Source organism: Cherax quadricarinatus, chromosome 21 (assembly GCF_038502225.1).
Source record: "Cherax quadricarinatus isolate ZL_2023a chromosome 21, ASM3850222v1, whole genome shotgun sequence".
NCBI classification, from domain to species: Eukaryota; Metazoa; Arthropoda; class Malacostraca; order Decapoda; family Parastacidae; genus Cherax; species Cherax quadricarinatus.
In genome coordinates, this window is record NC_091312.1 from 18,155,091 (window position 1) to 18,179,195 (window position 24,105).

General features: G+C 41.0%; 1 protein-coding gene across 1 annotated transcript; it reads right to left on the minus strand.

The window, feature by feature from the left end:
* Nucleotides 1–1,456: 1,456 nt before the first annotated feature.
* Nucleotides 1,457–23,824, minus strand: LOC128689140 (probable cytochrome P450 49a1). Its single transcript, XM_053777272.2, has 11 exons — nucleotides 23,816–23,824; nucleotides 20,378–20,606; nucleotides 19,046–19,286; nucleotides 18,759–18,875; nucleotides 18,268–18,344; nucleotides 17,579–17,780; nucleotides 6,663–6,828; nucleotides 4,804–4,973; nucleotides 4,492–4,570; nucleotides 4,000–4,203; nucleotides 1,457–1,601 (listed from the first exon to the last, which is right to left on the minus strand). Exons 1-11 carry the CDS (start codon nucleotides 23,822–23,824, stop codon nucleotides 1,491–1,493), a joined length of 1,605 nt encoding a protein of 534 aa, XP_053633247.2. The 3' UTR covers nucleotides 1,457–1,490.
* Between the last annotated feature and the right edge of the window lie 281 nt (nucleotides 23,825–24,105).

The following is a 24,105-nucleotide window of genomic DNA, read 5'->3' on the forward strand; positions in this document are numbered from 1 at the left end:
ATCAGTCAGTTGGCGCTTCTCACATCAGTCAGTTAGTGCTTCTCACATCAGTCAGTTAGCGCTTCTCACAACAGTCAGTTGGCGCTTCTCACATCAGTCAGTTAGTGCTTCTCACAACAGTCAGTTAGCGCTTCTCACAACAGTCAGTTGGCGCTTCTCACATCGGTCAGTTAGTGCTTCTCACTTCAGTCAGTTAGTGCTTCTCACTTCAGTCAGTTGGCGCTTCTCACATCAGTCAGTTAGCGCTTCTCACAACAGTCAGTTAGCGCTTCTCACAACAGTCAGTTAGCGCTTCTCACAACAGTCAGTTAGCGCTTCTCACATCAGTCAGTTGGCGCTTCTCACATCAGTCAGTTAGTGCTTCTCACATCAGTCAGTTGGCGCTTCTCACATCAGTCAGTTGGCGCTTCTCACATCAGTCAGTTGGCGCTTCTCACATCAGTCAGTTAGTGCTTCTCACATCAGTCAGTTGGCGATTCTCACATCAGTCAGTTGGCGCTTCTCACAACAGTCAGTTGGCGCTTCTCACATCAGTCAGTTAGTGCTTCTCACATCAGTCAGTTGGCGCTTCTCACAACAGTCAGTTGGCGCTTCTCACATTAGTCAGTTAGCGCTTCTCACAACAGTCAGTTAGTTCAGTCAGTTAGCGCTTCTCACAACTGTCAGTTGGCGCTTCTCACATCAGTCAGTTAGTGCTTCTCACATCAGTCAGTTGGCGCTTCTCACATCAGTCAGTTAGTGCTTCTCACAACAGTCAGTTAGCGCTTCTCACAACAGTCAGTTGGCGCTTCTCACATCAGTCAGTTAGTGCTTCTCACATCAGTCATTTAGTGCTTCTCACATCAGTCAGTTAGTGCTTCTCACAACAGTCAGTTAGTGCTTCTCACAACAGTCAGTTAGCGCTTCTCACATCAGTCAGTTGGCGCTTCTCACATCAGTCAGTTAGTGCTTCTCACATCAGTCAGTTGGCGCTTCTCACAACAGTCAGTTAGCGCTTCTCACATCAGTCAGTTAGCGCTTCTCACATCAGTCAGTTAGTGCTTCTCACAACAGTCAGTTAGTGCTTCTCACAACAGTCAGTTGGCGCTTCTCACAACAGTCAGTTAGCGCTTCTCACAACAGTCAGTTAGCGCTTCTCACAACAGTCAGTTAGCGCTTCTCACAACAGTCAGTTAGCGCTTCTCACAACAGTCAGTTAGCGCTTCTCACATCAGTCAGTTACAACAGTCAGTTAGTGCTTCTCACATCAGTCAGTTAGCGCTTCTCACAACAGTCAGTTAGTGCGTCAGTTAGCTTCACATCAGTCAGTTAGCGCTTCTCACATCAGTCAGTTAGCGCTTCTCACATCAGTCAGTTAGTGCTTCTCACATCAGTCAGTTAGCGCTTCTCACATCAGTCAGTTGGCGCTTCTCACATCAGTCAGTTAGTGCTTCTCACAACAGTCAGTTGGCGCTTCTCACACCAGTCAGTCAGCGTCTCTCACAGCAGTATCAGCGCCTCTCCGTGAAGTTGAGCTTGAGTGGTGTAGCAGAGGCAAACACCAGGCGACAAATAACTTCAATGTCTTCATACTTGTAATCAATTGTGAAGCGCTGCATTGCCTGTACACGAATAAATTATTATTATTATTATTATTATTATTATTATTATTATTATTATTATTATTATTGTTGTTGTTATTATTGTTATATGAAGAACTAAATTGTAATGAGCACTTGTCAGTGCTCTATCATAACCCACATAGACAAAGAAATTCAGAAGATTAATTGATCTGTATATTTTGACCCCCTTTCGGCATCCTTTTCAGCAGATACACAGGTGAAAGATGAACTTAAATTTATAGGGAACGTTGAACCTCTCACAGTGCAGGAAAGGGAGGGGCGGGGAATGTTTGGTCAGCGCGTGGGAGTACAGGTCAAAAAGTGAATGAGTTGACAGGTCAGACTTCGACACGATATAAATGACTTTGTCTGGAGAAGTCTCCAGGCTGAGGGATTGACAACCTCAGATCTACGACTTCAAGAGTGATGATGGACTGATTACATCGTCTTCACATCTCTACTGCTCCTGCCTACTTTCTGTACTCGACTGAAAAAGCCTACTATGTAGGCTTTTATGTAAAAAATTTTAATTTTGCACCAAAAGGAACTTAGAAAACTAACCTAACTTTATTATAACAAGAACAATTTATTTTAGCCTAACCCAACTAAATATATTTTAGATTTGCTTACAGTAATTTAATACTAAACAAAAACAGTGAAATATATTTTTTTCGTTAGGTTCAGAATGGTTTTGGCGAAAATATTGCATACACAAATTTTCACTTGTCCTATATGGCAAGATGAGCGTTGCTATTTAAGCCAAGATCGCAAGTTCTGCCTATTCGGCACGACATATATATATATATATATATATATATATATATATATATATATATATATATATATATATATATATATATATATATATATATATATGTATATATATATATATATATATATATATATATATATATATATATATATATATATATATATATATATATATATATATATATATATATATATATATATATATATATATATATATATATATATATATATATATATATATATATATATATATATATATATATATATATGTCGTGCCGAATAGGCAGAACTTGCGATCTTGGCTTGGCAATAAATACCGACAAGTTGGTTTAGAAAGACACGTAAGCAAAAACTATGACATTTATTAGAAAACGTTCCGGTCCTGGGACCTTACCTGGAGTTTACCTGGAGGTTATTCCGGGGATCAATGCCCCCGCGGCCAGGCCCATGACCAGGCCTCCCGGTGGATCAGGGCCTGATCAACCAGGCTATTACTGCTGGCCGCACGCAGTCCAACGTATGAGCCACAGCCCGGCTGATCCGGTATTGACTTTAGGTATCTGTCCAGCTCTCTCTTGAAGGCAGCCAGGGGTTTATTGGTAATTCCCCTAATGCTTGATGGGAGGCTGTTGAACAGTCTTGGGCCCCGGACACTTATGGTGTTTTCTCTTAGTGTACCAATGGCGCCCCTACTTTTAATTGGGGGTATTTTGCATCGCCTGCCCAGTCTTTTACTTTCGAAGGGAGTGATTTGTGTGTGCAGATTCGGGACCATTCCTTCCAGGATTTTCCAAGTGTAGATTATGATATATCTCTCCCTCCTGCGTTCCAAGGAGTACAAGTGCTTCCAAGCGCTCCCAGTAGTTAAGGTGCTTGACAGAACTTATACGTGCAGTAAAGGATCTCTGTACACTCTCTAGATCTGCAATTTCACCTGCTTTGAATGGAGATGTTAATGTACAGCAGTATTCCAGCCTAGAGAGAACAAGTGATTTGAAAAGGAAAATCATTGGCTTGGCATCTCTCGTTTTGAACGTTCTCATTATCCATCCTATCATTTTCTTTGCACTTGTGATCGTGGCACTGTTGTGATCCTTGAAAGTGAGATCCTCAGACATTACAACTCCCAGGTCCCTTACATTATTTTTCCGCTCTATTGTATGGCCAGAGTTTGTAGTATACTCTGTTCTAGTAATTATCTCCTCCAGTTTTCCATAACGGAGTAGTTGGAATTTGTCCTCATTGAACATCAGATTGTTTTCCGTTGCCCACTGGAAAACTTTGTTTATGTCTTCTTGGAGGTTAACCGGGTCCTCAGCAGATGACAGCCTCGTGCAGAAGAGTGCCATATTGGGATGAGGACGGGTAGACGCTGAGATCATGTGACTCCCTCCTGTGTTGTTCGGTTGGTGGTGCTTAGCTCCGCCTATATATAATATCTTTCTGCTTCTGTATGTTGGAAGTGATCAAGGTCCCAGGACCGAAACGTTTTCTAATAAATATGTCGGTGTTTGCTTACGTGTCTTTCTAAACCAACATATTCCCTTTAAATATCTATTAATTCCGTATTAAAACTAGCCTCTATAAACCTCAGAACCACCAAGAGGTAAACTAGAGGATTACTTACTCTAGTGAGGAAGGTGTACATCTCTTGCTCAGCGATGCGTCGACCGACGCACATCCTAGTGCCAGCGCCGAAGGGAAATGTGGAGTAAGGATGAATGGTGCCGAGAGACTTGTTCCTCAACCACCGCTCAGGCAGGAACTCCTTCGCTCTAGGAAAGAGCGATTCATCCCAACCCATCAGCATGCTCAATATCATAACTGACCACTGTGTAAGTAATAAAACACATTAAAGTGCTCAGATATTCGTCAGGTTAACAAAGTTTAATATTTGGCAAGTGTAGGCACAAGATATAGTGATACAAATTATACAGTATAAACGATTAAATTCACAAAGTAACCTTTAAATTGGAAAAAAAGCTTGATTATGATTTGGTCTGTTCCTAATTTTCAAAATACAATTATTGACAATTATCTGCACTTTGTTGATTAAATGACAACTTTTGTTGAGGAAAGAATTACATTTTTAACTATACATGGAGTGAATATTACGAACCCCTTTAGGAATTAAGTATCCACTGATAATAAGTTCCTTATCCAAAGTTCTTTCAAAGCCCATCGCTGTAGGTAGCAGCCTAAAATGTAATATACTGCATGAGTATCTTCTCAAAAAGCGATTATACTTTATATTCATATCTGAATGATGCATAATAGATAATGACTAAAATAAAAAATAATTGTATAAATAGCAAGTAATATTTGTAATATTTGCTATTACAATATTGTTGTAAATGTATTTACCAAATACCATAGCAGACTAAAAGTAAGCAAAAAAATAAATGACTCATTGAGTTCAGGTTATATATACCTCATAGATTCTTTAATGACAGCCTTGAGGTAGTGGAGCTTGGCCAGGTGATGGTGAGTGAGTGGACCTTTGTGGTCCCCGAGCACAGTATCCACCTCCTCTTGCAGTCGAGTCTGCATCTCCGGGTTTCTAGCCAGTAGATACATTGCGAAACCCAGAGTGTGCGATGTCTTCGTACATATTTTAGAAAGAGTCACAGATATAGGCGGAGGAATACAGAGTATATTGTAAATATTATTTCATCAGCAAATAATATCTAAAAGGAAAGAGATACTCACCCATTCCCCCTCCCCCCAACAAAAAAAGTGTAGTCCCCTTTAAGGTTTCTTACCCAGGACGCAAAGATTCCATAGCTAGGATGTCTTTGGAAAACTTGTCAATGACTTCATTAAGAGCTATAAAAAAAAGTGGGAACAATTCTAAGCGATATCTGTGAATAAAGTGGGCAGATGAGTCATCCTTTTACTAAATGACTACTACCATCATCCTTATTATGGCCATCTGCCAGACAACTGAAACAGCCTGAAGCATCACTTGGGCACGTACTCAGCAATGATTTTAATTTATTTTATTCGGGGTGAAGCGCTGAATCCGTATGGATCATTTAGGGCCCGGGGAATGGGAGGCATTCAGGTTCATAGAAGGGGAGTATAAGCCTAGTTCCATGGATCAAAATCCCTTCACCGAATCAAGAGGTACTCACAGCAATCGGGATTTCACTGCGGGCCTTTGTAGGGAATAAAATCGCTGTATAATTCGACAAAAAAAAAGTTAATCCTTTAACATACCATCTTAGAAATACTGGAGGGATTTAATAATGTTTCCAGTATGCTATAGATTTGCTTATTCTAAGATCATTTTATTCTCGCTTTCAGAGTATTTACTTTTTTTATGAACTGGTGAAAGTGACTGTAAACAGCCATTATTCAAACTTACGAGTGATTGTGAGCCACCGGCTCCCTAGTTTGGAACTACAAAATCTCACTTTTCATCTCCTCACTCCCTTTGGGAAGGATTTAGGACGATCTGACTGGTTACCTGAGCACGACAGTGAGTACTCCAATTGATTAGAGGCGATTTCAACACTTTCATTTGTCCATTTTGGGCACTGGAACTTTTCAGATAAAGAATCGAATAGAAAATAAATAGTCTAAAAATCATTAGATGCCGCTGCGCCATATAAAACAACACTTGGGGGTTTAACATAGCATTCTCTTGTATGCAATTACTTGTCGTTGCTATATTACTCTGACCTGAACGTCTCAACTGAACTCTTTGTTACCATTAAAACTTTCTAAGTGCTTCATTACAAGTAATGAGGTTTGTCTGAAGTGGAACTTCGAAAATAAATAGTATAAAATACCGACACAGTGGAAAAATAAACACGTAAGTAGTATAATGTGAATCTTTATTAACAGCGTTTCGCTCACACAGTGGGCGAAACGTTTGTCAATAAAGGTTCACATTATACTGCTTATGTGTTTATTTTTTCCGGAGTGAAACTTCTCTCTCGTGCGTCACTGACAGCAAGGTTGTTACAGATGATCACATATTTGGATATCTTACTAGTGAAACAGGACCATCTTTCGTTCTGACTATTAATACCTACTAAAAACTATGCCAATAAATGTGAACAAGAGAACTCTGTGTTTTTTATATCTAAGATAATAAGAGATGAGAGACTTACATTAGCTCTATCGTGGGTAATTTGCAGTTTCAGTATTATATACCAAAATAACCGCAAAAAACTTTTACTCTATTACGGAGGAAAAAAGAAAAGAAACCTCTAAGCAACTACCCATAACCGGAAGAAGAAAAAAGGAAGAATCAGTCAGGCAAGTCGTTTAAGTTATTCTCACTGTATCAATGCCAGCGAAGAGCATGTCGAGGATGAGGGTGACCACGTCCTTGCGGGAGAGTCCTGGCTTGAGGAGCAGTCCCTCCATCAGTGTCAGTTCCTGGTCATCACTAGGCTCCTTTGCCAGCAACGCCGCCTCCGTCTCTCGGATGTTTTTGTCCGCAATTCTGCACGTTATCAACACATTCACTAACGAATTCAGGATTTTTTTTATTATATGTATGTCTAAGATATTAACAGACAAACATCAAGTACCATTCGTCGGTGTGCATGGCAAGATTATTATCTACCCCATCCCTCACACATATTTATATCTGAAAATACCTTTCAGTAAATTCATCATAGAAGCTAAACGTTGTGTAGTTTTAAAAATAGGCTCGATAAATACATGAGTTTGTGTGAGTGGGTGTGAGCTGGACCTCACTAGCTTGTGCTACTAGGTCTGATGCCGTGTTCCTTCCTTAAGTCGATGTGACCTGACTGGGTGGGTCATTGATCGAAGCCGGGGAGGGGGGGTGACATGCACCCGCCTTGCATGGGCCAGTAGGCCTGCTGCAGTGTTCCTTCTTTCTTATGTTACATGCGCGCAGACTTGTTGATATGTACAACTTCAATTATGATTCATACATACCATATTACAAAAGACTCGTCAACAAATCTCTCCCTAAACTTTGATAAACAACTGTCAAAAATTATATTCACTGATGGATCTAAAGCCCACTGGCAAGGCGGCGTGTATGGTCTTGTACGCAGAAACGAATAGGATAACCTATGCTGAAGTAGACGTTTCAAAAAGAAAAAAACATCGGAACATCGGACTTTTGGATCATTACTGATTGATTCCACGTCATCACCAGTTGTACTTCATTTGCATGATAATTAATATAATTTCTGGAGAACCTAGAACCAGATACTAAAAATAGAGACGTATAGTATAATTTTTATACTGTTCATTCCTCCATCATAAAATTCATAAATTAGCTAAAAAGAAATTACTCTTAATAAAATACACACACACACACACACACACACACACACACACAAATGAAGTACAACTGGTGATGACGTGCTTTGAATACATAGTAGAGCTGCAAGTGGAGAGAATAACAGGAGTAGAATGGGAAAAACCTGACTATAAAAGAGGGGACTACATAGGGTTGAAGAACTTCCTGCGGGAGGTCCAGTGGGACAGAGAACTGGCAGGAAAGCCAGTAAATGAAATGATGGAATATGTAGCAACAAAATGCAAGGAGGCAGTGGAAAGGCTCATTCCCAAGGGCAACAGTAACAACGGGAAGACCAGAACAAGCCCCTGGTTCACCCGACGGTGTAAGGAGGCAAAAACAAAGCGCAGTAGAGAATGGAAAAAGTACAGAAGGCAGAGAACACACGAAAATAGGGAGATCAGTCGCAGAGCCAGGAATGAGTACGCACAGGTAAGGAGGGAGGCCCAGCGACAGTATGAAAATGACATAGCATCGAGAATCAAGACTGACCCAAAACTGTTGTATAGCCACATCAGGAGGAAGACAACAGTCAAAGACCAGGTGATCAGATTAAGGACAGAAGGTGGAGAACTCACAAGAAATGATCAGGAGGTATGTGAGGAGCTGAACAGGAGATTTAAGGAGGTTTTTACAGTAGAGACAGGAAGGGCTGTGGGAAGACAGAACAGAAGGGAACATCAAGAGGGAATATACCAACAAGTGTTGGATGACATACGAACAACTGAGGAGGAGGTGAAGAAGCTCTTAAGTGACCTTGACACCTCAAAGGCGATGGGACCGGACAACATCTCCCCATGGGTCCTTAGAGAAGGAGCAGAGATGCTGTGTGTGCCTCTAACCACAATCTTCAACACATCCCTTGAAACTGGGCAACTACCTGAGAAATGGAAGACAGCTAATGTAGTCCCCATATTTAAGAAAGGAAACAGAAACGAGGCACTAAACTACAGACCTGTGTCTCTGACATGTATCGTGTGCAAAGTCATGAGAAGATTGTCAGGAGGAGAGTGGTCGAACACCTGGAAAGGAACAAGATTATAAATGAAAACCAGCATGGGTTCATGGAAGGCAAATCTTGTATCACAAACCTCCTGGAGTTTTATGACAAGGTAACAGAAGTAAGACACGAGAGAGAGGGTTGGGTAGATTGCGTTTTCCTAGACTGCAGGAAGGCCTTTGACACAGTTCCCCACAAGAGATTAGTGCAGAAGCTGGAGGATCAGGCACACGTAAAAGGAAGGGCACTGCAATGGATAAGGGAATACCTGACAGGGAGGCAGCAACGAGTCATGGTACGTGAAGAGGTATCACAGTGGGCGCCTGTTACGAGCGGGGTCCCACAGGGGTCAGTTCTAGGACCAGTGCTATTTTTGATATATGTGAACGACATGATGGAAGGAATAGACTCTGAAGTGTCCCTGTTCGCAGATGACGTGAAGTTGATGAGAAGAATTAAATCGGACGAGGATGAGGCAGGACTGCAAAGAGACCTGGAGAGGCTGGACATGTGGTCCAGTAACTGGCTTCTCGAATTCAATCCAGCCAAATGCAAAGTCATGAAGATTGGGGAGGGGCAAAGAAGACCGCAGACAGAGTATAGGCTAGGTGGACAAAGACTACAGACCTCACTCAGGGAGAAAGACCTTGGGGTGACCATAACACCGAGCACATCACCGGAGGCACACATCAACCAAATAACCGCTGCAGCATACGGGCGCCTGGCAAACCTGAGAATAGCGTTCCGATACCTTAATAAGGAATCGTTCAAGACACTGTACACTGTGTATGTTAGGCCCATACTGGAGTATGCAGCACCAGTCTGGAACCCACACCTGGTCAAGCACGCCAAGAAGTTAGAGAAAGTACAAAGGTTTGCAACAAGGCTAGTCCCAGAGCTCAAGGGAATGTCGTACGAGGAAAGGTTAAGGGAAATCGGACTGACGACACTGGAGGACAGAAGGGTCAGGGGAGACATGATAGCGACATACAAGATACTGCGGGGAATAGACAAGGTGGACAGAGATAGGATGTTCCAGAGAGGGGACACAGGGACAAGGGGTCACAACTGGAAGCTGAAGACTCAGACGAGTCACAGGGACGTTAGGAAGTATTTCTTCAGTCATAGAGTTGTCAGCAAGTGGAATAGCCTAGCAAGTGAAGTAGTGGAGGCAGGAACCATACATAGTTTTAAGAAGAGGTATGACAAAGCTCAGGAAGCAGAGAGAGAGAGGATCCAGTAGCGATCAGTGAAGAGGCGGGGCCAGGAGCTGAGTCTCGACCCCTGCAACCACAATTAGGTGAGTACAATTAGGTGAGTACACACACACACACACACACACACACACACAGCCGATCACTAGCAGCCAACAATACCCACAACCCAGCAAACCACCCCGATGGGATCACCATCTATCCTTGGAAGAATGGCAAGCTCTTAGCATGGGACTATACCTGTGTGTCCACACTGGCTGACACCTACATCCATCACAGTGTCGGGCGACAGGGAGGAGCTGCTGACCACAGGGAGGAGTACAAGATCAGCAAGTACAGGGACATAAACCAAGAGTATCAGTTTGTCCCAGTGGGATCAGAGACCTTGGGCCATGGGGAAAAAATACCACACGTTTCCTTAAAGAACTGGGTTCCAGACTCCTCGACACCACCAGGGACCCAAGGGCAGCCACTTTCACATTCCAGCTCCTCAGCGTGGCCATCCAGAGGGAAAATGCATGCTGCATATTGGGCTTGCGTCCGGCTTCGGAGGAGCTGGAGGAGATTCATAACCTTTGATATATTGTACCAATGCATTCATGTTTGTTTTCTATCAATGTATTCTGTCTATTAATAAAGTTAGCATGTAGCATAAAAACATAGGGATGGTAGAAGAAAATATACAAACAGCACCGGGGAGAACCTTGTCCGTTCATTGTCTTCTCTGAGGATGAGGGGTCCCCAGTAAAGTTCTAGAGGAGGTATCTCCCTTCATATATATATATATATATATATATATATATATATATATATATATATATATATATATATATATATATATATATATATATATATATATATATATATATGCAATAAGATCACAGTAAATAGGTCATTTTAGAATATGCAAAACAACCACTGTGAAAGAATAGAGAATTCCAAGCCCTTTCGTGACTACTCACATTATCAAGGAACAATGAAAGTAAAGCATCAAAGGAGAATATATAAAGGGGTAGCCCACACCTCACTATCAGATCCCACAACACCTGACGCGAGACAGCAGGCCCGCCGGCCGAACTAGACAGGTCCTTCACACAACCCACCATCAAACTATTCTACCCAAGAAATAAGAAATTTAAAAAATTATTATTTGTCCAGTGTATTATTAAATTCTTCCCAAATTCTATTAATTATAAATGGATCTAATTTATATAAACCAAAGGAAATATTCATATTATTGTCAAAACTGCTTTTTATGAAACAAGATTCAATTATATTCCTGTCGACCATGGACTTGCTTGATACTACTTTCTCAAATTAAATAGCTTAGCTTATTCTATAAATTTTACTGTTGAATTTGAAGAAAATAACTCATTGCCTTTTCTAGATGTTTTAATTATTAAGTGTAATAATGAATTCAAATTTAAAATTTACAGAAAATCTACAAATAACTGTTCCTATGTCCACTATTATTCTTCCCATCAAGATAGAGTTAAACTGTCTGTTTTCTCATCAATGTTTTTGAGAGCTTTACGAATCTGTAGTCCAGAGTTCATAGATGAGGAAATATCTGAAATTTATGATATAGGTAATGATTTGAAATACCCAAGAAATGTAATTGATAAATCTTTTAAAGTTGCTAAAAATACTTTTTACAATCAGTGGTGACCTGTACTTAACTCTGTGAAGAAGTGTCTTGTGTGCTCCTGTGGACTGAACCAAGATGCCCTCCATGGAGCAACTTTACCAGCAGCTTAAGGAAGAATTGAGGGTAGCAAAGATGGGGATACGGCGATTGACCGAGGAAAACAAGAGGATTCGTAGTAGTCCTCCTGTTTCGAGTCCTCAGGTCAAGAAGGGATCGTGGTCAGTGGCTGGACAGCAGGGGACAAAGTTGACGATCAAGAAGACGAATGGAAAGCCAGAAACGTTGAAGAAGAAAGAGACTGCTGTGGAAACTCTTGTGGAAACCTCCAACGCATTCTCGGTGCTACCCGACGAATGTGAGTCGACTACTGGGATCGTCACGACGAACGACAACAAGGAAGGCAAGAATATTGTTGTTGTTGGGGATAGCCAGGTTAGATATATGGATAGGGCTTTCTGCTTGAAGGACAGGAGTAGGAGACAGAGAGTTTGCTTTCCTGGGGCTGGGATGGAGGACATTGTTAGACGGTTTGACAACATCATGAACGGTAATGGGATCAATCCCATCATCTGCCTCAGTGCTGGAGGCAGTGATGTAGGCAAGCGCAGAAGTGAGGACTTTCAAGGTTCAAGACAGCAATAGACATAATTAGGAAGAAGGGGGAACGCCCTGTTATATGTGGCATTTTGCCAAGAAGGGTTGTTGGAAATGAATGGTTGTCCAGAGCAATTGGTATTAATTGCTGGCTGGATAAACACTGTAAGGATAATGCAATACCATTCATTGACAACTGGGACAACTTCTATGGCCGAAATGACATGTATGCCAGGGATGGGGTTCACTTATCCAGGGCAGGTGTGGATTTTCTTGCTAGCTCAGTTGAGGGGGTTGTTAGGACTTTAAACTAGGATTTGTTAGAGGTATGGGTTTAGAAATGATAAAAAATGAATATGGATATATTGACTTATGCTCTGATATTAAGAATCTTAATAGTAACTGTCATGGAGTAACCCTAGGTAATGATAATTTCAGAAATTGCATAAAAACAAAGATGAATAGGAAAAATGTGCAGAAGAAAAAAACATATAATGGTATTTTATGCTAACAGTCGAAGTGCAAGAAATAAGATTAATGAACTACGTTTGATAGCATGTGCTGGGAACTTCGATGTCATTGCATTAACTGAAATGTGGTATGATTTAAAGAGTCGGGATATGATTGCTGAGTGTAATATTCAAGGGTTTAAGTTGTTCCACGTGGATAGATGTTGTGGGAAGGGGGGAGGAGTTGCATTATATGTTCGAGAAAATATTAATTGTTGCATAAAAACAGGTATAAAAATAGATGGAACAGTAACAGAATCTGTTTGGGTAGAGTTTGTAGAGGGTCAAGAAAAACTAATTCTAGGTGTAATATACCGACCTCCAGGCTTGGATCACGATAGAGGGAGACTTCTTTGGGACGAAATTGTTAGGGCTTCTAGACACAATAACATAGTGATAGTAGGGGATGTTAACTTTAGTCAAATAGACTGGAATTCTTTGACCGGTAATCTGGAGTCCAGTGACATTATGGAAACAGTTCAAGACTGTTTTCTGAAGCAGTATGTAACAGAGCCTACCAGGGGTAATAATTTGCTTGACCTAGTCTTGTCAAATAAGGAAACACTCATAAATAATCTGGATATCACTGAAGACCTTGGCGCAAGTGATCACAAATCCATCACCTTCAGCATTAACTGGGAATACAAGAATAATGATAATACGGTAAAAATCCCAGATTTTCGTTCTGCCGATTACAATGGACTTAGGGAACACCTGTCAAATCTCGATTGAAGTTATCTAGCTAATGATTTTATTGGCGATGATCATACTCATGATTATGAAGGGATCTGCATTTATGATTTTTTTCTTAATAATGTGCAACATGCTCAGAGTATATACATTCCCCAGAGAGAAATTAGGTCTAATAATAACGATCCGAAATGGATTAACAGGAGGCTAAAGCATCTATTAGGGGAGAAAAGGGGAATTTATAGGCGCATCAGAAGAGGAGAGGTTAACCTTACTGACCAATATGTCCAGCTTAAAAGAGAAGTAAAAACGGGGATTAGAAAGGCTAAGCGTGACTATGAAATTAGAGTTGCTAATGAATCAAAGACTAATCCAAAGGGGTTCTTTCAAGTGTATAGGACGAAGGTGAAGGAAAAAGTAGGACCTCTGAAAATTGGGAATGGACAGCTGACAGATAACGAACTGGAAATGTGTTCCTTATTTAATGACTATTTTTTGTCAGTTTTTACACAGGAAGATGTAAATGAGATTCCAGTAATTAACAATTATTTGGCTCCTGATGAATTTAAATTAACTAATATTACGGTCACGAGGGACATGGTTATTAAACAGATAGACAAACTGAAGCAAAATAAGTCCCCGAGACCCGATAAGTTGTTTTCCAGGGTACTTAAGGAATGCAAGATGGAGCTTAGTCAGCCATTAACGAGTGTGTTTAACGCGTCCATCCTTACCGGTTTTGTACCAGAGTTGTGGAACATGGCTAATGTGGTTCCTATATTCAAATCAGGGGGTAAGTCCACTCCTTCAAATTACCGTCCAATAAGCCTGACATCTATAGTGGGCAAGTTATTAGAATCAATTATAGGTGACATTATTAGAGGTCACCTTGAAGAGCATAACTTGATAAATGAATCTCAGCATGGATTCACGAGAGGTCGTTCCTGCCTGACAAATTTACTGACGTTTTTCAATAGAACATTTGAGACAGTTGACACTGATAAAGAATATGATATTGTTTATTTTGATTTTAGTAAAGCCTTCGATAGAGTACCTCACAAGAGACTATTAAGAAAAGTGGCAGCTCATGGTACAGGAGGTAAAGTTCTAGCATGGATAGAGGCATGGCTTACCAATAGAAAGGAGAGATGGAAATAAATGGTATAAAATACCGACACAATGGAAATATAAACACATATGCAGTATAATGTGATCCTTTATTGACTACGTTTCGCCCACACAGTGGGCTTTTTCAAGTCACAAACAGAACTACCTGGGGTGGAAGGAACGCGAGTATTTATAGTCAGGTTCAGAATGCTGAGGTCAAGTGGAGAATGCTGCATCTGATGATGTACCGAGTGGGGTTATAGAGTCTAAAATCTTGGGTAGCTTGGAAAGGAGATTGGATAAGTTTGTGAGCAGACCTTCTACAGTGGGATAGCGATGAAGAAGTTTCTTGGCAAGTGGTTCAGCTATGTTATAGAAGCCACTATTCTGGTTGAAGTTGTCGGATATAGAAATAAGTGATGATTCCAGGATTCTTCGGTATTGAGTGTTGTCTTCTGTGGCGATAAGTCTTGAGTTTCTGTAGTTTATCAAGTGGTTGTGTGAATTACGGTGTTGTACGCAGGCATTCCTTGTGTCGTTAGACCTGCTAGCGTATTGGTGTTCTGAAATACGTGTTTGGAGGTCCCTTGATGTTTCGCCCACGTATAACTTGTTGCAGTCATTACAAGGGATTATGTATACCCCTGCAGAGGGTGGAAGCTTGTCCTGTCTATCACTGGTAATGTCCTTGATGGTCGTGGTTGTGGAGGTAGATACTTGAAATGAGGTATTGGAAAAGATGTTGGAAACGTGTTTGGCAATGGAGTTGGTGGGGAGGACTATGTATCTCTTCTCGGCAGTGTCTTCTCTGGGTGTGTTGAAGATGTTTAATGCCCGTCGTCTGCAGTCTCTGATGAAGTGACGAGGATAGTGGAGTTTAGAAAATACTTCTTCAATCATCGTGCATTCTTCTTCAAAAAACTCATTGCTGCAGATTCTGAGTGCACGCAGGAAGAAGCCTATAATTACACCACGTTTGGTTTTGGTGTCGTGGTGAGAGTAAAAGTGGAGAAGATCGCTTTGGTTGGTGGGTTTTCGATAGACTTTAAAACGAAGTTCGTGGTCAGCTTTGCAAAGCAGAACATCAAGGAAAGGAAGAGTGTTGTCGACTTCTTCTTCAAGTGTGAACTGGATTGAAGGCTCGATCTGGTTGAGCTTGTCTTGGAGAGCTTTAACATTGAAGCGTTTAGGAGTTATGAGGAGAATGTCACCTGGCTCCGTTATGTTGACGAACTAAAATTAAAACAACATAAATATAGCATTAGAACTGGACAAGATTCCAATGCTCTATTTATTCATGTAAGAGATTTTAACCATCCAATTGATTTTCAAAAAGTTGAGAAAGTAGTATCAAGCAAGTCCATGGTCGACAGGAATATAATTGAATCTTGTTTCATAAAAAGCAGTTTTGACAATAATATGAATATTTCCTTTGGTTTATACAAATTAGATCCATTTATAATTAATAGAATTTAGGAAGAATTTAATAATACATTGGACAAATAATAATTTTTTAAATTTCTTATTTCTTGGGTAGAATAGTTTGATGGTGGGTTGTGTGAAGGACCTGTCTAGTTCGGCCGGCGGGCTTGCTGTCTCGCGTCAGGTGTTGTGGGATCTGATAGTGAGGTGTGGGCTACCCCTTTATATACTCTCCTTTGATGCTTTACTTTCATTGTTCCTTGATAATGTGAGTAGTCACGAAAGTGCTTGGAATTCTCTATTCTTTCACAGTGGTTTTGTATATATATATATATATATATATATATATATATATATATATATATATATATATATATATATATATATATACAAACACTGATCTCTGGCTGAAGGAGACTCGAACCTACGAACCTTGGCACAAGGTAAGCAGTGCTATACCAATCTACCCACACTGGACAATACTTTGGCGTGCAACTTGCGCTACACGTTGATCCAAGGCAGCCAGCTTTCAGGGATAAGGCTTACAGCTTTTCATCTCATCCCCTGCATGCATCAGCTTTACTAGAGATTTTAACAACGCAAGGATTTCGCAAGAGCAGGCGAATTATACACAAACACTGATCTCTGGCTGAAGGAGACTCGAACCTACGAACCTTGGCACAAGGTACGCAGTGCTATACCAATCTACCCACACTGGACAATACCTTGGCATGCAACTTGCCCCCCTGCTCTTGCGAATTCCTTGCATTGTTAAAATCTCTAGTAAGGCTGATGCATGCAGGGGAAGAGATGAGAAGCTGTAAACCTTATCCCTGAAAGCTGGCTGCCTTGGATCAACGTGTAGCGCAAGCTGCACGCCAAGGTACGTATTGTCCAGTGTGGGTAGATTGGTATAGCACTGCGTACCTTGTGCCAAGGTTCGTAGGTTCGAGTCTCCTTCAGCCAGAGATCAGTGTTTGTGTATATTTCGCCTGCTCTTGCGAATTTCTTGTATATATATATATATATATATATATATATATATATATATATATATATACATATATATATAATGCATGACACAGGTTGACGTTATGTTAGCCTCTTTGGAGCTCAGTTTATAATTCTTTTAATAAATTCTCCGGCGCTGTCGCCTATAAGATATATATGGCGTCCACATCATTTAAATCATTAATACATTCTCAGGGCAGCGCTGACTCCAAAGGGAATCAAACAGCACCTGGAGAATAGTGGCAGTCAGGTTCGAGACAGGTAATGAAGTACGAGTCTAATTCTTTGGATTAAGAGACCATCACTGACGTCAAATCTCTTGTTGTGGAAATTAGGGAAGGAAAAGAGGCTCAACAAATATGCTGCTTTGGGGCAAAACATTAAAATTAAGAAGTACTTGTTTACACTGTTGTATTTCAGGATACAAGAGCATGCTGGTCACGGAGGAAAACAAGGTTGTTTTGTAGAGATTCATCAAGTCAGTGACTTGATAAACTTTATCTTACATAAAACGTTGTTGCAAAAGAGCTGGATATTAGAGCAATACTGATTATCAAAAATATTATTAAGAAACATTTTTTTGGAAGCTGTTCAATGTTTCTTAATATGGGAGTTTTATATATAAATTATTTAATTTGTGGTCTCTGGTGATGGAACTTTCTCATGCCAAAAGTTTCAGAGTACCAACAAGATTCAGATTCAGCGAAAAATCACTTACACAAGGAACTCCTGGTGAGTCTTCTTGAGTTTCTTGAAGGATGGGGTTGGGAACACCTCCCACAGATGAGCACTGAATTCTGCGTCATTCAGAGCAGTAAAGAGCTCATTTACGAGGCTGATCAGCCTTATGGGCTCTGAGTCCGGTGTGATGTTTGGATCCAAACAACCCAGTCGACGATTCAAGGCTACACTGCCGACAGCTGTACACAAAAATAGAAAACATATTATCAGAATTTTACGGTCAGGTCACGTGCGTCACATCTCACTCTCCGCCTATATATATAATGTCTTTCTACCTCTGTATGTTAGAAGTGATCAAGGTCCCAGGACCGAAACGTTTTCTAATAAATTTGTTATAGTGTTTGCTTACGTGTCTTTCTAAACCAACTTGTCGGTATTTATTACCAAGGTTTATACCACGGAAATCAATAAATACCATTTTTTTACGAGAATTTAAAGCAAGTCGTTTGGCTGAAGTTTTTGTTGTTGTTTTTGCTATCGTACTGCAAAACGCTAATCTCGAAAGGACCGTTCGGCATTAAATTTAAAGGAAGGAAGCATTCACTTTGTCCGAAGCCAATATATACATAATTTTCACGCTTTAAAATCTTCTATAAGATATCAGTCTTATTTAAAACTCTGAATTAAACAAATTTTTTGTGATTATTGCTTCTGAGAGTTACATACATTCAAGAGCCCACTTGTACATCTCATTCTGGAAGTCACTTGGCATCTCCCCGAACTGTGACTGCAGTGATGCGATTCTGGAGGACAAAAGGCAAAGATGTCAACCCAAACTTCCTCTCCTCTGTACCCAACATTTAAATAAAATGATAAATTAACTAATTTCCTACTGGTTTATCTCTCCCTTGTCCGTGACACGTTTACTTATAAAGAACTTTCCAAACATATCCATGACCTTCCTAATAAATACAGGAATTCCTTAACCTATATAGCACAGGACTTCCCTAATGCAGTACATTCAAGACTTCCTCTGGAACCTATCCATGGCCTCCTTGTCATATTTAGGACCACTATAACATAAACAGGACCTACCTAACATATCCAATAATTCAGTAAAACATCCTGTACCTTCCTAACATATCCAAAGCATCTCTAAATGATCTAGTTCTTTAACACATTAAGAATATCCCCCACCTCTCCAGGACATGCCTCACCTATCCATGAACTCCAAAGAAATCTGGTCCATGACAGGCAGGTAGGCCACCACCTCCTTGACTCTCATCATTCTTGTCTGAACTTGGCTACGAACCCTCCACCACTCCTCGCCATTTCTGGAATTAATTGACACCTTAAAATAACAAGTCATTGTTGTTGCGAATATCTCAGTACCTTAAGGCATAACTATAAAACTCAAATATTAAGAGAGAGAGGGGATGGGGGGATGGGGAGAAAGTGATAGAGTAGTGTGCGCAATCAGAAACATTGACAATTGTAAACGTACTCTGTCAATATCCCAGTTTTGTTTTCAAAGTAATTGTCTACAGCGTCCTTTCTAATCTTCTTGAAGGAGTCGAAGCCGTCCCTGAGTGGGTTGTCCATTGTGGCTCGGATGAGGGTCTCTGCGTCGTAAGGGTTAGCTATCAATACCGTAGACGGTGTGAACGGGGCGATAAACTTAACGATCGGGCCATAATCTTCGATCATTTTTTTAAAGTAGAGATGGACATTGGAGCTATTGAAGGCTGTCAGGACAAAAGTCAATATTATTATTATTATTATTATTATTATTATTATTATATTCGCCTGATAATCGTTCTTAATTTTCAATTCAACAATATCAGTGAGGAGACTGATAGGTATTGCTATTGTTATTTTCTCGATAACATCAGTAAAGATGAACTGAATGCAATTTGAGCAGAGGTAAGTCGACTCTTAATATACGATGATGTTATGGGGGACTAAGAGAGATTCTAACTTTCATGAAGAAGTCTAGAGTCTTGGAAAGGAATTGTGCAGTGCTTGTTTATGATTAAAATTTGTGTAAACCAGCACAAATAAATCCTACTCATATGCTAAAGATTTCCATTTGGTGTTATATACATATCTTTCATCAATCAATCAATCCACTGATGTTCCTGTTGTGATAGTCAGCCCTTCTACTACTTTTCCTGATTTGATGTCAACCCTTCTATACTACTGTTCCTGGTGCGATATCAATTTGTACTACATTTCCTGTTGTGATGTCATCTTCCTTATGAAGAAAGATTGAAGACTCTTAAGTTACATTCACTTGTTAGACGAAGAATGAGGGGAGACCTGATCGAAGTGTATAAGTGGAAGATAGGTATTAATAAAGGGCATGTTAATAAGGTCTTGAGGATGTCTCTCCAAGAGAGAACCCGCAGTAATGGATTTAAATTAGATAAGTTTAGATTTAGAAAGGACATAGGAAAGTATTGGTTTGGAAATAGGGTAGTTGATGAGTGGAACAGTCTACCTAGTTGGGTTATTGAGGCTAGGACTTTGAGTAGTTTCAAATTTAGGTTGGATAAGTACATGAGTGGGAGGGGTTGGATTTGAGTGGGACTTGCACATCAGAGCTTATTTCTTGGGTGGCATTGAAAATTGGGTTCGGCAAATGTTTTGTTAGTGGGATGAATTGTAAAGGACCTGCCTAGTATGGGCCAACAGGCCTCCTGCAGTGTTCCTCCTTTCTTATGTTCTTATGTTCTTATGTACTGTTCCTGTTGTGATGTCATCCCTTCTACTACTGTTCCTATTGCGGTCTTACGGTATTATATGTAATACAGTTATTAGCTGTTCTATAACTTACACTTGTTCAAGATCATGGAGTGCAAAGTGCCCAGGAATGGCAGCACTAGGGGCCCTGGCACTTCAGATACTGGTCTAGGTTCTAGGTTCCGCTTCTCTGCTGCTGCTGCCGCTGCTGCTGCTGCACTTATTTGATGAGCTGCAGCTGAGGTCGTGAGAGATCGCGACAGTGCCAATGGGTACCACAGGTCCTTCACCCTCACTGCACACCTGGCCACACCTGACATGATCTGTGGGCAGAATCATTACATTACTGGACAAGTAATTTTGCTTGCAAATAAAGAGTGGTCGACCAGGAGGTAGTTCATTAATTATTCTTAAAGGCAGTCAAATGCACTGGGGAAATTGAAGCCGCAATTAATCTGTATTCTATAACTCAAGAATTCATTAATTCCCATAATTGGGATTAAAGTAAACTCTATGCCCTATTATTATTTACTGATATATATCAGAAATAGAATTAACCATTTAAACTTCTGCCCAAAATTAGGTTTGCTTCCTTTTCATAAATGTACTCTGTTAAACTCAACACGGGGGCAGGGAAAGAATCGAACCATGGTATCTGATGGGGCCACGGTCCCCCGTTCATCCTGTTTATTCATGCTCTCCGTGTTTTAAATAAGCACTCTCTCTTCCATGGTAACATTGTGTCATCCTGGACTGCAATTTTAGCATGACACTGTCCAAGGTCTTTTGGTAATTTAATAATATGCAAGTATTCCAGCTGTTTCTATCATGAATGATTTCCGAGAGGCTTCTATATAATGTTATTTTGCACCCCCCTGAAAAGGGCACAATGAATAAATTGTATATACTATATTACTTTTCATATAATTTTATATAAGTGATATTTTCATTAATAGTTAAAATGAACACTTCATGCTTTATATTAATATTTGACTTATTATATTAGGTGATGTATGTAGGGAGGATGTAACAACTACACCTCTCATTGTGCTCGCTATTAGTTTTGATTGGCTGCCAACACTGCTAACTACCTGCAACCCCTACGAATCACCTATCGTAGGGGCTGTTGGCCCTGCCTCCCTCTCGTTGCTGCTCGGGGAGAAAGCAACATCTTGTCTTTGTTCTGTCAGTTCGTGTGATTTAGACTCTGTTTTTGGTAGAGTATGTCACCTTTCGTGATCAGGGACAAACCTCTCATAACTCTGCAACTCTGTTCACATTATTATTATTATAATCAAAAAGAAGCGCTAAGCCACAAGGGCTATACAGCGCTGCAGGGTAGGGAAGGAAGCGAGGGTACTGGGCGGCAAAAGGGGGGAGGGATGATCAGTAGGTTACAGAAAACAGCGGGGCAGGGGATAGTATGGGGTAGAGGGTAGCAAGAGATTGAGGCAGAAAGGGCTGGAGGCATCAGAGTTTGTGAAGTAAGTCAGTTGTTGTCAAAAAGTCAATGAGAGAGTCCGGATGAAAGGTGGGTCCGTCAGCGAGAAGGGAAGGTAAAGAGAGAGCAGCAGAGCGAAGACGACGACGGAGGTAAATTCTGCGTGCTCGTTGATAAAGTGGGCAGTCCAACAGAATGTGGCTAACTGATAATGGAGCCTGGCAATTCTCACAGAGAGGAGCAGGGCGCCTCTCCATGAGATATCCATGAGTAAGACGAATATGGCCAATGCGAAGACGGGAGAGAGTAGTCCCCCAACCTCGACACTGGTGACAAGAAGACGGCCAGTAACCTATACTCGGTTTAATAGGTTGAAGTTTGTTACCGAGCATAGTAGACCAACGTTGTTGCCAACGGGTGTGAAGGTGGGTAGCTATTGCAGCAAAATAGTCCATAAATGGAATACCTCTATATGAAACTGGTAGGTCATGTACTGCTGACCGTGCAGCAGTGTCTGCCTGTTCATTGCCCTGTACGTCAACATGACCAGGGACCCAGCAAAAAACAATATCTTTATGCTTGGTAAAGATGCGGCGTAGTCAAAGTTGGATACGGAGGACTAAGGGGTGAGGTGTATCAAATTTCTGTATAGCCTGTAAAGCACTAAGCGAGTCTGAGACAACCACAAATGATGACACAGGCATAGATGCAATACGGATAAATGCTGCAAGAATGGCATACAATTCAGCAGTAAAAATACTAGCCGAAGATAGTAAATGCCCTCATACGACGCTGTCTGGAAACATTGCTGCGAATCCTACGCCGTCAGAAGACTTAGAGCCATCTGTGTACACAGCAATGGCATGAGAATGAGAGTGGAAGTGGTCAAGAAAAAGAGAGCGGGAAGCGACCGTAGACAGTTGGGCTTTCGAGCAAGGGAGAGAGAAAGAACAGACTCGAACAGCTGGAACTTCCCAGGGGGGTAGGGAAAAGTGAGATGCTACATGAACATAGAAAAGTGGTAATTGAAGAGAAGACAAGAGCGAATGAAGGCGAAGAGAGAAGGGACGGAGTAAACAGGGGCGGTGAAGAAATAAAGAATGTCTACTAATATCAGTGACCATTCTATCATGCGAGATCATGCGAGTGTACATAGTAGCGAAGGCAATGGGCATCACGGCGATCGGATAAGGATGGAACGTTCGCTTCTGCATAGAGACTCTCAACAGGGGAAGAGCGAAAAGCACCAAAGCATGAACGTAATCCTTGGTGATGAATGGGGTTAAGGCTAGAGAGAGTAGCAGGAGAGGCCGGTGAATAGATCTGGTCACCATAATCAAGTTTCGATAAAATGAGGGTGGAATGTAGGCGAAGGAGAGTTCGACGATCAGCTCCCCATGAAAGATGAGAAAGGGTTTTAAGAAGGTTCAGCCGGCTGTGACAAGTTGCCTTCAGAGAGGTAATGTGAGGTTTCCAGGATAACCTATGGTCAAAGAGGAAGCCCAGAAACCTGACTGTATCACGTTCAGGGATATGGGAGCCATAGAGGTACAAAGGATGATCGGAGATGACAGAACGTCTAGTGAAAGTAATTTGGTGAGTTTTGGTGCTGGAAAATTTAAACCCATGAGTGGTGGCCCAATTGGAAACACGGTCGACTGCATGCTGGAGAGAAACTGTAATGAGGTGACAGTCAGCGCCTGCACAGGCATCAACACAGGTCATCAACATAGAGTGATGACCAAATATTTGATGGAAGACTAGAGGCCAAATCATTTATAGCAAGGAGAAAAAGTGTTGTGCTCAGAACACATCCCTGGGGGACACCTTCAGCTTGGATAAAGTCCGGGGAGAGCACATTATTAACCCAAATACGGAAATGCCTGTCAGTTAAAAAGTTCTTAAGGAAGGATGGTAGATTGCCTCGGAGGCCTAAGGAATGGGCTTGGGCCAAAATATTATACCTCCAAGTTGTGTCATATGCCTTCTAAAGATCAAAAAATATGGCAATAACTGAGTGATAATTCGCAAAGGCATTACGAGCATACGTATCCAAGTGTAGTAAGGGGTTTATGGTAGAACGTCACTTACGAAAGCCATATTGACGAGTGGAGAGACTCTTGTGTGTCTCTAAATGCCACACTAAATGTTTATTTACCAGGCGTTCCATCACTTTGCAAACTGCACTGGTAAGAGCAATGGGACGATAGTGGGAGGCTTCATGTCCCGTAGTGCCTGGTTAGCAGAAAGGGAGAACAATGGCAGATTTCCACAGCTGTGGAAGAACTCCTTGTGACCAAATAAGATTGAAAAGGTGTAATAGGACTGCAAGGGCTGACTGATGTAAATGTTGTAGCATACGAATATGAATATCGTCGGGC

Excerpts from the sequence above, each read along its gene's own strand:
- LOC128689140 (XM_053777272.2), bottom strand. Across the intron at positions 18,345-18,758 it reads TCTTTGGAGTTCATGGATAG|AATCGCATCACTGCAGTCAC; the intron begins GTGAGGCATGTC and ends TTTGTCCTCCAG. Across the intron at positions 4,571-4,803 it reads GTCATTAAAGAATCTATGAG|GCTGCTACCTACAGCGATGG; the intron begins GTATATATAACC and ends ATTACATTTTAG.